Here is a 16,026-nt window from a genome sequence, read left to right on the forward strand (position 1 = left end):
ACTCTCCACCAATGTAAGTTAATTAACTTATAGGAAAGTTAATTAATCATTTCATTATGACTCTTTAAATAAGAGTCTTACGTACATTAGTTTTGGATGTGGAAAAAGTGAGTAAACGTACAAACAAAGGCCTCTCCCCACTCTCTACAATTTCCTATAGCAATCATGTTAAGCTCTTGATCTTGAAGTGTGAAATTATTTTGGGAGATTATAATAGCCTCCTAACTGACATAGAGGTGTAATCACAACAGTTTGACGTGGGTTGTATGTCAAGCAAAGATCAGGGCTTGTGGGAATTCTACTACGCTTGAGGTAAATTAACTTTATTTAACAATAAAAAATAACAAGAATATTTTTGAGAAAATATAATTTTTGTGCGCCTGTTTTAGACATGTCTCATTTATGAATAGTGATTGAATGAATTGCTAGTTGTGGTACATGGAAGAGACTATGTCGTCTCATTGATATAGAACCACCATGACTCACTCTTGTGGTTTGTCTGGCTATGGTATTTATGATTATTAACTTAAAATGGAGATGGATTAGGCTTTTGCACCAATCATTAGGTGTAAAAAAAATCAAGAAATCGGTTGGACCAACCAGTTCGTAACAAATTTAGATTGATTTCGGTTATTAAAAAATGAAACTGGATCTAACCCGGTTCAATCCCGATTTTCATGTTTTGAAAACTAGTTTGGACCGAGCAAAACTGAAATATATATTTTTAATTTTTTTATATAATATATAAAATAATTAAAATATATAAAAAGTATTATATATAATTTTTATATTATAGTATATATTATCCTTAAACATTAGTATTAATATTAAGTTATTAATATAAACTTACTTTTGATATATATATATAATATATCAAGGATAAATAAATTTTTGGTATAACAAATTATAATATATATATATATATATATATTCTTTTTGAAAAATACATTTTTATGCATTTGATCATGTATACTCATATATAAAGTCTAGAAGTTATATATAATATAGTTAAACCCAATACCATATTAGTAATTATTATAAAATAATGTACTTATACTATAATATAAATAGACTAATAGTTTAGTATATGTAGATATCATATTATTACCGTCATACATAATCAAGTATATAAATAAATTAGACATTAGTAAGGGATGAAAAGAAAAAGAAAAAAACCTGTTAAACTGAATCGAACCGGACCAAAACCGGAAAAATCAAAAATTTCGATTTTGGTGATGAATCAAACCATATTGGTTTTCAGATTTTCAAAACCAGTTCATATCAGTTCGGTTCTAAAATATATCTAAAACTAGACCGAATCGGATCAGTTACACCCCTAACCATAATGCTAATCTTATTGAGCCTATCACTTATATAGGCCAAGTCATAGAATATTGGAATTTAATGTCCCACATGACCTGAATGGTTATCTATCCTAATTCTGTTAGAACAACGTTTAAACAAGAGAATTGGTTTTTTTTTTATTAAAACTCTTACTTTGATAGATAATGTAGAGAAAAGTCATAACTATGAATTTCGATATGTTCTTTATAAATATTTTGATATTGTGAGAATCATGATAGTCAAGATCCTATAATTATTTTAAGATATTATTTTAAAAGTCTAACTTAAAAAATTGGCATGTGTTCTCTTTTCTGAAAAAAAAAAATGTGATTTCCATAAATAAATAAATAAAACATGTGCTTGTCACATGCTTAAAGGACTCATGTCAGTTTTTTAAATGGATTAGAAGAAACTTCCTGCATCCACTTTGAAAGAAAATCTTGTCCTTCCAAGAATACATGATGATTTATCGATTTTCCTCTCGTTTTTCTCCAACACAGACGTCACAACAGAAGTAGGCGACCCGATCACCCAATCATGAAAAAGGGTTCAGTGGGAATGAAGTACTAGGCAGTGGAGATTTTGACAAGCGTATAGAGCCAGTTCAACCGATGGAACTGCGGTTGCTGTGAAATGCTTGGCAGAAAGAGGGGAGCGGTATCTGGCTGAGTTGGTGGCTGTGGCGGAGGAGCCTTGTTTGGTTAAAAGCTAGGATGATGCATTCATGAAAATCAATTGTTTTTGGTTTATGACTGCATGCCCATCCAGAGCCTTGACCGCCTACTTTTCAGAAGACCAGAAAACATGGGGACATCGCCTCTCAGTTGTGGGGCCTGCAGTTTTTCTATGTTCATGATCAGTTGGAAACTCAGGTCATTCACCAGGATGTGAAGACGAGCAACGTGATGCTTGACTCCCATTATAATGCCCGACTTGGTATTTTTGGCTTGGCAACGTGGTTAGAACATGAATTCGAGTACCAAACCAGCAGATCCTCGATCCAAAATAACCAGTTTCGGCTGGTAGAGAACAAGAATTGATGGGCAGAGTTTGTTATTTGCCTTTAGCCCCCTGAGAGTTTCCAAAAGCAAGGTGTTGCCACTGCAACGTTTTCCAGCTTTGGGATAGTAGTTTCAGAGGTTGTGGTCAACGGGCAGTAGATCTTACACGAGCTGATGATCAAATAACAAATTATAAAGTATAATAAGATAAACATCAGTGATATCATTGGGATCCGCAAGATGGTCCAAACTATAAACATCTGTAAAGAAATCTTAAATGATTGAAACTAGAGATGATATCAAGTATTTACATATTTTGCAACTCTAGGTATATACACAAATTTATTAACCTGACCTCATCAACTCTTTACATCCAGTTCATTTCAAACCTGTCCTGTATTTGTTTAACCTCCTGTAAGAGATATTTCTTCATCCGTGTCAATCCCAACCCATTTGATGAAAGCAAAGAGGAACTCCCTGAAACTGACCTGCCCATTCCTGTCCCAGTCCATTTCTTCTGTGCATTTACTCAAAAAAAAAAAAAAAAATCTATATAAAAGGAACACAATATTGAGAGGGGGAATAGAAAAATTGAAACAAAATAAAAGCCAAATAGCAAATAATTTATACCGAAACGGGTCCGAGTTATGTGAGAAGGGGATTTCTCCTGAGGAGAAGCATCATTCAATGCCTTGACCATGTCATTCTTATTCAGCTTTCCATTTCCATTCTTATCGAGAAACAAGAATACTTCAATTACAGTATCAAAAGTCGCTTCAAGCTGTGGCGAACCCAACCTTGACGTCTGAAACAAAATCCAAAGCACTTACATATATTTGATCGGCACAGAATTTAATATGCATGTCTAACTCTGAAATAAACAAAAGGATTGACATAAAGCATATTGTGAATACAGTATTAGAGGAAGAAGGCCCCTTCAGAAGATAGATAAGACAGAGAAGAACAATAAACTCATTGAATTGTATCCCTTCACGGCCATCAATGTCACATGAATGGAAAAGATCCTCAACCTCCTCCTTGGTCAGATGGAGTTGCAGTTTCTGTAAGCATTTCTTTAGTTCCTCATGGTCAATAGTTCCATTAGAGTCCTCATCTATGAGAGAGAGAGAGAGAGCCATTTACAATAGACTTTATGACAAGCTGAAAGGGGGAAAAGCTTCAGAATTGGGGAATCAACCAAATCTTACCATATTGTTCAAACACAGCTCTAATGTTTTTTAAACTGTCTCTTAACTGAGGGAACTTCATAATTATGCTGTTAATTGACTTGAAATTGTGATATCCTGAGGAACCTTTCTTGGCCTCAACCATTTTCCTTTCAAGCTTTGCATCCAACCTCTTATACTTGTTTGGTGAGTTACAACAGTAAAGCATGCTTCTTACTTTGATGGATAAAGACTTCAGAGAAAGCCAGGGGCGAGGTGTACCTTTAAATGAGACACAACAAGGAATCTATTTAAGCTCAACATATATGACAAAACCCATATCTTGCCTCCATATCCTACATCTTAGTAACTCCACCAGTTATGCTATTATAACAATTGCATTATTCGACCACGTGATGTTTCACTAATCATACAAATTCAAGATCAATAGTACAAAGGCATACTATTTATCTTGATGATATCAGCAGCATCAGCATACTCTGTTAATAAAATAAATATGTTTTGATACACGTGAATTTTCACAATTTTGAAACTGCAATTTTCTATATATCTGACAGTTGCAATTGAAAAAACAGAAAGAAAGGAATTTCTTTACTTCTATGCATAGGTTTTCTTTTGGATTTCAGAAGGAACATGTGAAAGTAGAAGGTAAGTATAATATTGCATAAGCAAGAGCTCTTCTTTTTTATTACAGGGGAAAAAAGGACATAGGATGGTGATGTTTGGCAGCTAAGTTGCGATTTCCTTGTTGAGTATATCCTGTTCGACTGACGATAATTGTGTGGCAGCAGCAATAGTGATTCTGATGCAAGTTGTGACACTGACGGGATAGTGCTTATGACAGTGAATTAAGAATGATGCTCTTAGATATATATGTGTATATATTTATATGGTTCTATAATTGGCCGTGGAGTGGCAATTGTAGTCCTAATGGTTAGCAGTCATAATGCGCATAATGTGATAGTGGTCCTACAATTATTAATGTCTACTTGCATTGCTTGCGTCATATGCTTTAAATAAAATTACCTTACTGCATCTTTGTTACAATAATTTTTCAGATTTTCTCACAAAAAAGTTATTGACTTTAATCCAAACATCTTAAAATTTTAAGAAAATGTTTCTATTTCTCTAAAGCACATTTCATGTATCTAGGTTTCCATGAAAAATAAAAAACACAAAAACAAAAAAATAATTTCACAAATATTTAAAAAAAAAAAAAAACCCTAAATAATTACAACTGTTCAAATCTACCTACTCACGTTCATAAACCCTAATGCAAAACATATTTAAAAAACGTTTATCCAAATTTTCCTGTCTACTCTTACAAAAACCAATATAGAACACTCAAAACTTTTTAAAAAAATTATTTAAAGACTCAAACATTCCCAAAATTTTCCTTACACAAACATTGTATAGAAAAATGTTTTCTCAACCTATTCACACCATACAAAAGTAGAAAGAACCAAAGTTACAGTAAAAAATGGATCAGGTTTAGAACTTATACGGATAAAGAGCTATATAAAAAGTGCAAGCGTGCATACAATTCAAACCCTATCAGTTCAATCAATTACAAGAAAATACATCCATATGAAAGATTATATGCAGCTCCAGGGAAAAAGTTAAGATAAATGATCACACTTTGCCTTATCACGCTATTCAAAAGAAGAAAGAAAAAATAAATAAAAGAACGAGCTAAATTAACAACATCAAGTGCTGGAAAATCACCCCAAACTATATCTAAACAACTTCAGATTCACCGGAACTCATGCCAGCCAAAAAAAAAAAGACAAATATGAATACTCAAACCCAGATAAGATCTAGCATTGCCTACAAAATAGTTCACAGATTAAGATCACAGAATCAAACACTGAAAATTAACGAAAAAGAAAACAAAAGAGAAAATAAAAAGGGGAGAAAGACTCACCAGAAGCCAGCTCTTGCACGAGAGGAAAAAGGGTCGCCAAGAAATAAGAAACTTATAAAAAAAGAGAAGGATCCGGGAAGCAAAAGAGAAAAAGTAAAGGTAATTAAAGAGAGAAGAAAAACTGGTTTTCCCATCTAAAGTAAGTGGAGATGCCATTATTGCCTATGACAAGTAGTTCTGGATATGCTTTCTTGTTTAAGCTTGTTATTTAACGACTCCACGAACGGAACCCATATAGGCCCTCTTGCTTGAACTTGTGTGGAATTACACCGTCTTTTTTTTTTTTTTAATTTCTGGAATGTTGTGCCTTATTATCAAGAGATTGGAGGTCAACATCATAAATTTATTTTAAATTAATTTTGATGGGATTTATTATGTTTTTAATTTCTTATAAAAGATTAAACTAATCTCAACCTATTTCGTATATTTAAATACATCTAAATAGAATATACAAAATACTATTATTCATAGATCAGCTCAGATCACTTGAGATCACCTCAAAATTCAAACACAATCTAAAACTTTTACATCAGCCTAAATTATAAAAACTAACAAAAATGCCAAACGTATTTAAAAATAATTTATTTCTTTTCATCTCATCTCAATTATTGATATACTAAAACTAATGAATTTTGAAATTCAAATTAAAAAATTTGACAAAATAAGTTGTGTATAAAATTATAAGTACATGTAATGCTACTAAAAAAAATTTAACGCATTAAAATCTCATAAAATCATGTAATAAAAAGTTTACATTTTTTATTTTCATGTATTCGTGTGGATACAAAAAGTGTTTCATCTCATTTCATTTCATCTCATCATTACAACTTTTTAAAATTTTCACACAAAATATAATAAACAATTCAACTTTTTCAAATCTCAAAACAATAATAATATTAAAAAATAATATTCTAACAATATTTTATTCAACTTTCAACTTTTATCTCAATCCACTATCCAAACGGCACTTTTTAATCATTAGGTTACTTTTGAATGTTGAAATAAGTTAAGTTGAGTTGTGAATTGTAGTATTTTGTAAGTCCCATTGAGATAAGTTTATCTTTTTTAGGTTAAGATGAGTTTAATTTTTTAAATTAAAATGTATGAAGTATGTTAAGATGAGTTTAACTTTTTTATAAAAAATTAAAAAAATAATGAGTCTCATTAATAATTAATTTAAAATAAATTGAGATGTGATAACCAACACAAAAAAGAAAAAGTTGACATAACACAGTCGTAATGGTCGAATGTAAAGGAAGGATACAAAATATTAGTTTTTGATATTTTGAAATGGCAATGTTGTTATAAATTCATTTTTTTTTTTTTTCATTCTTAAATTTCCAAGCAGTCTAGACTAACATAGCTAACAACATTGCACCATCAAGTTATCAAAAGATTACATCTTGCATTCTCATTTAATCTTGACCGTTGAAAGTGGAATATGTCAATTTTAGTAATACGAATAATTTGAGAGTGCAAAGCGTGTTTTTTGTTCATTTCTTTAAATTTAGAATTTTATTATTTTTCAGTGTTTTTCGTTGACAATAATTTATTAATAGATAAAAAAACATATATATATATATATATATATTTATCCAAAAATGGGGATGAGACTCAAGTATAGATAGTCAACATATCATGTATTGTTTACATTATTTTAATATATATTTTTTAAGTATGAAGTAAGAAAATTATTTTGTACGTTCAGAATATGAATGACGTGATATTATTATTCTATCTTAACATACCATATAATTAAAATTACGTAATAAAGTATCAATTTTACTTGATATGACATCTTATGATAGAATAAGAATATCATGTGTCTGTATTTCAGGAATATCTAATAATTATTCGTGAGACAAAGATCCAAAATAAATACTATGTGAGTGAATAAAAATGATCCATGTGTTGATCTCTAGAGTAGGAACCGCACAAGGTAGTGCTGAAGTTGCAATTCGAAGTAGACGAGTATTTCGATTATTGACTGTTGTGGGTGATTTTGGAAAACGAAAGTTTTCTTTTTGAACTCTGAACCCAAAACCTCTTACCTGATTCAATCAACATGGAGCCAATGCCGAGGAGTGTTGAAATATGGAATTAGAATCCTTAGAATCTCACAGGCTCACAGCCAATTGAGAGGAGAGAATTTGATAGTGTCCAGTTGGTAAAAATTATGTTTCATCCTCATTCACATTGGTGAAAATTCATCAATAGTTGGGTGGCTGCTCAACCATTTCCAATTCACTTTAAACTGATGGTACCCACTTAGTAAAAAATATGAATTAATTTGATCATTCAATTATCAATATAGTTCTTTTTAGAAATACAATAATTAAGATGTTTATATTTTATATGTTTTGGACGTGTTTCACACTCCCACTCACTTTAACCTGGAACCAAAGAAATGGGAAGGCTTGATGGGTGTGGAAACACCTCCGAAGCCTAAGTCAGATATATTGCTCAATCTGGACAAAGGAAAGCAAGGGTTCTGTTTCGTTTCCTGATGGATGATCACTGACACGTATATATAGACTAAGGAGGGGAACTTCTTAGGCCTCGTAACAACCTACTCTCTCATTTGAAACCAAGTCTATATGTCATTATTTGAATTTTCCTCGCTGCTTGAACCTTATCTTATCCTCGGGAGGTTGTTGGAACGTCTTAGCTTACAGTGCAGGCCGTGTATGGTGTGACTAATGTTCATAGGCCATTTGGGGGTGTTTGGCTAGGGCATGCTTCTTTGGACTATGAAGCTCTTAGGCCACTTGATTGGGCCTTATCGGGTCAAAGGGGAGAGATTCTAACCCTTCCAGTTACCCAGTGAAGTCCTATCACGCGAGGCGGGATATGATTTTTACTCATCACATTGCTTCGTATCCTGGGCCGCCAGATCTTGGGTGTCAGAAGGTGGGGATTGAAGTTTCGCTTTAGCATCTCCTCGTTTTCCCCCCTTGTTGAGTTTGGCACGTTTTCACCTCTAGCATCCCATTGTTTTGAGTGTTATACTCCTTTTTGAACAAGTAATCTTTGTGCGTCTCCACCCAAAACTCTGTTACTCAACCTACTTTGTTGGTTGCCTTCTGTTTTTCTTTCTTGCCCTTTCAGTGTCACATTCTCTTCTCTCTATGGTTTCTTTCCCTCTTTTCCCCATCTCTAACTATGACGTGCCAAAAATCTTCCATCCCAAACACGTCTCGAGGGGGTAAGTTTTCCCAGCCTTGCGATTCCCTTGGGCGTATTGATGAAGCTAGAGCTAGTAATCTCCCTCCTTTTGAAAGGCATCGATGGGTGCCTTCAAAGTCGCACTCTAACTTGGACTCTGTGAATGATCATTATGGGGTCCCTAATTCTATGGTTTTGAATCTTTCTAAGCCTTGTCGCTGGGCAGTGAATGCCGAGGGTCTCAATGCTAAAGTAGCGTTGTATATGGCAATGTTTCTTATGGGGTTTCGATTGCCATTTTGTTGTCCTGTGCGTGATGTACTAGATTTCTTGGCACTGCTCTCCCTCAGCTTGTACCTAACGCTTAGAGGATATTAATGGCATGTTGCATTGCTTGGAGGCAAGTTTTGGAGCCCACTAGTGAGGAATACTTGGATCTGACGACTCGTGAATTCCTTTTTGTTCACAGAGTTCGATGTTTGGGTGGGAACTTATGTAGCTTTCGAGCTCACTCGAGTAGTCGGATGGCCCAATTGGGACGCCGCTATTCTCATGCTAAGGAATTGTAGCAGAGTTTTTTCTTTGTTTCTGACGAGGGCTAGGAGTTGAGGCCAGTGGTCGCGCGAGTTCCCGATTCGTGCCACGTGAGGCCTTAATCCTAATGATCATGGTTTCGAAATCATCTTTTCTGATCGTGAGGAGGCACGTCTTAATCTGGTGCATGCTTGGGTTGAGCAAAACGATAGCTCAACTTGGACAGACATCCTCTTGACCTATGCGAATATCAACAGGTTTGTGGTTTCACTTAGTAGGGCACACATATTTGGTTGGCAGTTTTTGGGTGCTCCATCGTTGCCTCATGGGCAGAAAAGGTCATTATCTTCGGCCGTAGGAAACAGAAAAGGAAAGAAAACTCACCATGAATTACCTCCTATTCGTGCCAAGGTCAATCCTATCGACGAATCGAGTTTTACTAAAGAAGGTCCTCCCCTTTCTTCCTCGGTGCTCAGTGCTCGGTGAAGGGAATTTCTATCCCCTTCCGCCTTCTTTGGTCGATTCCCTCGAGACTATTATGGTGCAGGCCGAGGCTGACTTAGAGTTGGTATTTGAGGCCGAGTCCGCCCTGTCGCCACGTCATGAAATTGTTGACCCCATTTCTCCTCCTTCGGGGGGATCAAGCAGAGGTTTCTGGGTTGGATGAGGGCAAGATAATTGTGACCCTCGATCCTGTTTCTTGGGAGTTCTCCCAATCGTTCCGGGCGGTTCCTTGATCCCCTTTTGTGAATCTAGCAAAGTATCCTTGGTCATGGCTTATGAAGCCCTGATACACAAGGATGTGGTTACTTCATACACCTCTGATACTGCTTCACTTAGCTTTATGTGTATTGGGAGGATGCCTCAACTGCGTAATTAAGGCAAGGAGAGAAACACTACATTGAGCCATTTCTTCCTTTTTTTGCCATTGGGGTGAGTGGAGACACTCGAATTAGGTATAGCAAGAGGGTGCCTTGACCGCATAAACTTGGACGAGTGGAGACACTCGGCTTTAAGGGTAACGGGAGGATGCCTCGACCGCGTAAATTTAGGCGAGTGGGGTCACTCGACCTTGAATATAGCGAGAGGATACCTCGACCACGTAAATTTGGGCGAGTAGGAAAACAACTACCTTGAATATAACGGGAGGATACCTCGACCACGTAAATTTGGGCGAGTAGGAAAACAACATGTGAATATAACGATTATTTTATTGCATTTAAATCATTACAATGGGAGTCACACAAAATACTTTTCAGATGCTCGGCATTCCAAGGTTGGGGTAGCTCTTTGCCTCTGGCATCTTTTATGTGATACATCCATGGTTGATGGCTAGCAGTAACAAGATAAAGGCCTTCCCATCAAGGCCCAAACTCTCATTCTTCAGCCATAGTAACTCATATCTCTTTTAGGACTAGGTCTCCTACTTTGAAGGACCTAGGGTTTACTCTCTTATTAAAATACTACTCCATCTTTGTTTTGTTGGCCGCTGCTCTGATTTTCGCATCCAACCCTTTTTCATCAAGTAAGTATAGGCTTGCTTCCAATGCCTTGATATTTAGACTCGTGTCGAAGCTTTGCATCCAATGGCTATCCCAATTTCAATTGGTATTACTGCTTCACTTCTGTAGGTCAGGGCGAAGGGCGTCTCGCCGGTCAGGGTCTTTATCGTCATTCTATATGCCATTAATATTCTGGAGAGTTCCTCAGTCTAGACGCCTTTCCTTTCTTCCAACTTCTTCTTCAGTATGCCCACTATTGTTTTATTTGTCACTTCAAATTGTCTATTTGCCTGAGAGTGCCCTGGGGAGGAATATTTTACTCTAATCCTGAGTTGAGCACACCAGTTTCGGTAGTGTTTAGGTTCAAATTGCTTCCCATTGTCAAATATGATGTTTTGTGGTATTATGAATCGACATATTATTGTCTTCCAAAGGAATTTGGTGATGTTCTGGGAAGTTACTGTTACTACTGCTTCGGCTTCCACCCATTTTGTGAAGTAATCAGGGACAACAATGAGGAACTTTGCTCCTCCTTTTCCTAGCGGCATAAGACCGATCAAATCTACCCCTACTGGGTGAAAGGCCAAGGGGAGGTGATTGGCTTCAACTCCTCAAGCAGGTTACTCAGGACCAGTGCGTGCAACAGACATAGACACATCTTTTGGCGAACTCCCTTACGTCTCTAAGGGCGTGCGACCAGTAGTATCCTGCCCTCATAATCTTTGCTACCAGGGGCTTTCCTCCTAAGTCGTTCTCGCATATTCCCTCGTGTATTTCTTCCATGGCGTAACAAGCTTCTTCTTTCGATACACACCTCAGGAGGGAGATTGAAAAACCCCACTTTTATAGGATGCCATTGCTCATGGTAAAGCGGGTGGCTCTATTCTTAACTTTCCTCGCTTCCTCTTTAGCGAGCAGAAGCTCTCCAGTCGTTAACAATTTGACTATGTCATCTGCCCATGCTGGTGTTTATGTGTTTACTTCCAAGACTTCGAAGCTGATGGTTGGGGTTTCTATGGTCCTCCTGGTTGCTTCCCATGGTAATGTCGTCTAATCGCTACCCGACGCTGCTTATGTTATGTAACGTCCGTCCTTGTGGTGGGTCTTTTTATAAAATATTTGAGAAAGGACGACAGGAATTACTGTCCGATTTAAAACTTTTTACTTCTTCCCAGGGTGCAAGACTCTACGTTTATAAAATAAAAATATGCTTTTCCAATAAAAGAGGTTTATAGCGGAAAACATCAAAATAATAAAAAGGCCTCTCGTACATTTGAGCATCGTGCCTAGACTTCCGTGCTCTTCCCCATGGGCCGTGTCTATCCTGATGCGTGCTTCATTTCCTTCCTTGTGGAGGGGAGAGACATGCATAAAAAACTAAAATGAGTCGAAGACTCGTAAGCATTACTTCATGCAGTTAAAATATAACAACATAGGTTTTCATTCATGCATTCATCATTCGTACATACTATATATACATGCATGCGTGCATACGTGCATTCATTTGAAAACGTCACTGGACGGAGTTTTCCTTTCTTTTCGTAAAACGTGTCACCCATCAGTGCCTTCATTTCTTAAAGTGCGTTCGTGCATGCGTACATACGTACATACATACATTCTTTCTTTTCACTTTCATGGGCCGGTACACACTGTTATGCCCCGTGTGTTAGGGTTAGCGGCCCTTTGACCTAGATTCCGCCCATGGCCACAGGTTGGGAATCCCTTTTCATAAGGGGCAGCACTGGGTGCACTACCAATACTACTTACCCGACATTGCAATTTGCCCATTCATTGGTACCCTTTCATTCATTCATGTGGCCGTTACGTGTCTTCATACATTTCATGCTTTCATTCATTCGTTCATTCATTCATTTGTTCATGTCAGCTCTGAAGAGCTGGAGCTTTCTTTCATTCAGTTCTTTCTTTCATTTAACATGAGAAAATATTTCTTTTCGTGAGAAAACGTCATTTCGTGAGCATAGGCTCGAACGTCCTCTTTCATGACGTCCACGAGCATCACCTCGCGGCATTCACAAAAGTGTCAGTTCGCACCGTCCATAAAACATAAAGCACGGGCTCAAACTTCACCTTTTGCGGCATCCGTAAGCATCACCTTGGATGTCGGCCTTCGCGGCGTCCCCGAGCATCACCTTGTGACACTCACGACAGCGTTGGTCCGTAGGATCCACGAAGGCGTCGGCTCAAGCTCATCTTTCGTGCATTTACATCAGTTCATTTTCTTTGAAAATACGTACAATAGATACATCTTATAGTCATCCATTCGCATGCGTACAATTAATAATTTTGGGTGTGTAAAAATGGGCTTTCATGGAATGGTCGTACATACATATACGTTTGAAAGCATGGCATCTTCTTTCGTAAACATTTTCTTAAAGAGAGAGCTTTTCCTTTTCCTTTCGTAATTTCTAGAAAACTCCAGAAGGGCATGAATGCAATACTTACATGGACTCCATGCTACTTTCATACCATGCAGTCCATTCATGCGCGTGTCAGCTGGCAACCTATATGTATACATAACCTTAACGTCATTCTCTATCTAGTGCATAAGCAACTTAACTATAAATAGGACTACACTATACTTAGAACACTCTCATTCTATCCCGTGCACTTACGTGTCTTTTACTACGTTAAAACCTTCAGCGACCCATTGCGGTCACTGCATCTTCCAACTCAACGTCATACCTCAAGTGCTCATTCACTAAAGCGAACCCATGATTCACCTTAGGATTAAGACACTAAGATATTCATCTTATTCTCCTTATTGAACTCAGCTTGATGCATGACTCAGACCAACTAAGTCACGCATCTCAATCCTAGACAATACACCCGTCACTACCTCCATACATCTTAGCCCATACTAATCCTCATTCTCATCCATACAAGACACAAGGTTCTACGCCAACTCTGAGACTTAAGCACCGTGTAACTGTGCTCAGGACAGATTACTCATTACATATGGTAAATCCGTCTGGTACACGTGTCTCCCAGACTACACATGTACCTTACCCCTTTATCACCTAAGATCAACATATAACATGTCGATCACCTGCTCGTAGGGATAAGGGCCATATTCTGATACCAACATTCTCTTAACCTGGCCAGCACGATTCTTCATGCTAGCCGTCCCTTCGACAGTTCATCCCAATACTTAACATAACAAGGCTCCATTCACCATTACCCTTATGTCACGTCACATAGCTCAAGATTATTCTCAAGCTACATCGTGACCTTGTCACGTCACCTGATATCCTATTACGTCACTTCTACGCCAACTTCTAACGCATCACGAGTACGGTTCCTCACATACTCCCGTCACATCGTGACATCTTATCACATTCCCGTTACGTCATTTCTACAATAACTCTTCACCTATCGTAAGCCTGACTGTCAGGAATCACGTCACTTTGTGATGTTGCCCAGTCATGCTTCCGCTGCGTACTCTTACACTTATTCTACTACTACACCCATACTTCCAGCCGTAAGTCAATTACAATAACACTTATCACCTCAGACTACAGGCTATGCCATAACTACTTCAGGATATTGTTCCACAATTCTCGACATTATTCACCACATTCCACGCCCATCAACTGCATAACCATCCTTATCTCTACAACACGTCACACAGAGTGTCACTGCCTCGTGGAGTACACTTCACGTATACTCCATTTTCCACACGCTACAACCTATCATCAATATGGCATAACCGCCATATGATGCATCATTCCACCATATGGAGTACACTCCTCGGGTACTCCATTCATACACTCTACGACCCATCACCGTTATGGCATACTTGCTATATGGTGCATATTTCCACCGCATAGAGTACACTCCACGTGTACTCCATTCATACACCACGCCACACAGAGTACACTCGTTACGTCACATCACCATGATGGCATACCCGCCACATAGTGCGTCACTTCACCACATAGAGTACACTTCATGTGTACTCCATTCATACACCACGCCATACAGAGTACACTTTACGTGTACTCTTCCTAATCCACAATACGCCAGGAGGGTATATTTTATATATACTCTCTTTATCTCACACTACACCACACACAGAGTACACTCAGCGTGTACTATTCCCACTCCACATACGCCAAGAGAGTATATTCTACATATACTCTCTTTATCCCACATTACGCCACACACAAAGTATACTTAGCGTGTACTGTTCCCACTCCACATGCCTCACAACTACACTGCACAGCACAACCACACCATCATTAAGGCACAACTCCACAACTACATTAAACAGCACAGTCCACAACACTTCACACATACGCCCAACACTTCATATACACGGTACATCACATCACCACACTACACCGATATGCCCAACACTTCACATACACAGCACTACAAGTCACCACACTACACCGATATGCCCAACACTTCACAACGCACAACGCATCACAAAATGCCCAACACTTTACAGTACATCACACCTCCATACTACACAGTCATTCCCCTAATACTAACAGCACAGTCCACAACCTAGTCCACTAATCAATATCTAACATAATTAAAAGGGATAGAGAGTTATACCATCGCCGGGATAACCCGTGCGTTGCTCCCTGATCGTCACAACCAATGACATCGGAGAGGTCGTACGTGGCAGCTAACTCACGTACGTTGACTGTTTGAGCATTTGGATAGCTAAGTGTGGTCTTGGAATGGCTCGTGAAGGCCCTATGATGGTGGTGAGGGGCATAATATGGCGACTCTAGTCGTGTACAGTGGCGGTTAGTCACGCGCAATGACTATCCATCACGCGCAATGATTACCCACCACATAAAGTGGTGGTTTAGACCTAGGGCTTGGTTAAGGGAAATGCAGTGGATCTCATAGTGGCGTCGAGGTGGCGCCACGGTGGCTCACGGCGGTGGATCTGGCCGCACAGTGGGTGAGAGAAAGTGTGCGTACATGGGTGGAAGATTGGGGCCGTGGGAGGTCAGGGTTGGCTTGGTGGTGGCCTGAGGAGGCTGAAGGTGGCGGTCATCTGCCGTGGGTGGCAGTGCACGGTGGTGGAGGAGTGCAAAGCCGTGCGTGCGTGAGGAGGAGTGTCCATGCATGGAGGAGAGGCTATGGGCCTCAGGTCTAAGGGAAGAGGAAGGGGGAGGCAAGGGGAGGCTCACGGTGGTGCCTGGTGGCCGTGGGAGCTGCGCACAGCGGCGCACGGTGAGAAAATGGGTTAGAGACCCATTTCGGGTTCTTGTCGTGGAAGGAGAGGGAGTGTTGTGCAACAGGGGCTGGCTTCAGTGGAGGATGATGGCCGGCAGGAGGAGAAGCTGCCGTGGGAGCGATGGCGCCGTAGGACAGCGCACGGCTGCGCT

At 38.6% G+C, this 16,026-nt stretch overlaps 1 protein-coding gene across 3 annotated transcripts; it reads right to left on the minus strand.

Moving 5' to 3' along the window:
- Positions 1–2,548: 2,548 nt before the first annotated feature.
- LOC121246126 (probable calcium-binding protein CML22) lies at positions 2,549–5,723 on the minus strand. 3 transcript variants are annotated; one of them, XM_041144139.1, is made up of 6 exons: positions 5,457–5,674; positions 3,554–3,793; positions 3,260–3,459; positions 2,976–3,150; positions 2,834–2,862; positions 2,549–2,757 (listed from the first exon to the last, which is right to left on the minus strand). In XM_041144139.1, exons 2-6 carry the CDS (start codon positions 3,738–3,740, stop codon positions 2,713–2,715), a joined length of 636 nt encoding a protein of 211 aa, XP_041000073.1. In that variant the 5' UTR covers positions 3,741–3,793; positions 5,457–5,674; the 3' UTR covers positions 2,549–2,712. The 3 variants fall into 3 exon arrangements, with proteins under 3 accessions (XP_041000073.1, XP_041000074.1, XP_041000075.1); XM_041144140.1 differs by having other exon boundaries at positions 2,549–2,862; positions 5,457–5,723; XM_041144141.1 differs by having other exon boundaries at positions 2,549–2,862; positions 3,377–3,459; positions 5,457–5,713.
- Between the last annotated feature and the right edge of the window lie 10,303 nt (positions 5,724–16,026).

The sequence above is a fragment of the Juglans microcarpa x Juglans regia genome, chromosome 1S (genome assembly GCF_004785595.1).
Source record: "Juglans microcarpa x Juglans regia isolate MS1-56 chromosome 1S, Jm3101_v1.0, whole genome shotgun sequence".
NCBI classification, from domain to species: domain Eukaryota; kingdom Viridiplantae; phylum Streptophyta; class Magnoliopsida; order Fagales; family Juglandaceae; genus Juglans; species Juglans microcarpa x Juglans regia.

What these genes read in the sequence shown, in the direction of transcription:
- LOC121246126 (XM_041144140.1), bottom strand. Translation starts at nt 3,740, where the DNA reads ATGCTTTACTGTTGTAACTCACCAAACAAGTATAAGAGGTTGGATGCA. An exon ending in AGCTGTGTTTGAACAATATG is followed by an intron (nt 3,460 to 3,553) that starts GTAAGATTTGGT and finishes TCTCTCTCATAG; the next exon opens with ATGAGGACTCTAATGGAACT. An exon ending in GGCCTTCTTCCTCTAATACT is followed by an intron (nt 3,151 to 3,259) that starts GTATTCACAATA and finishes ATTTTGTTTCAG; the next exon opens with ACGTCAAGGTTGGGTTCGCC.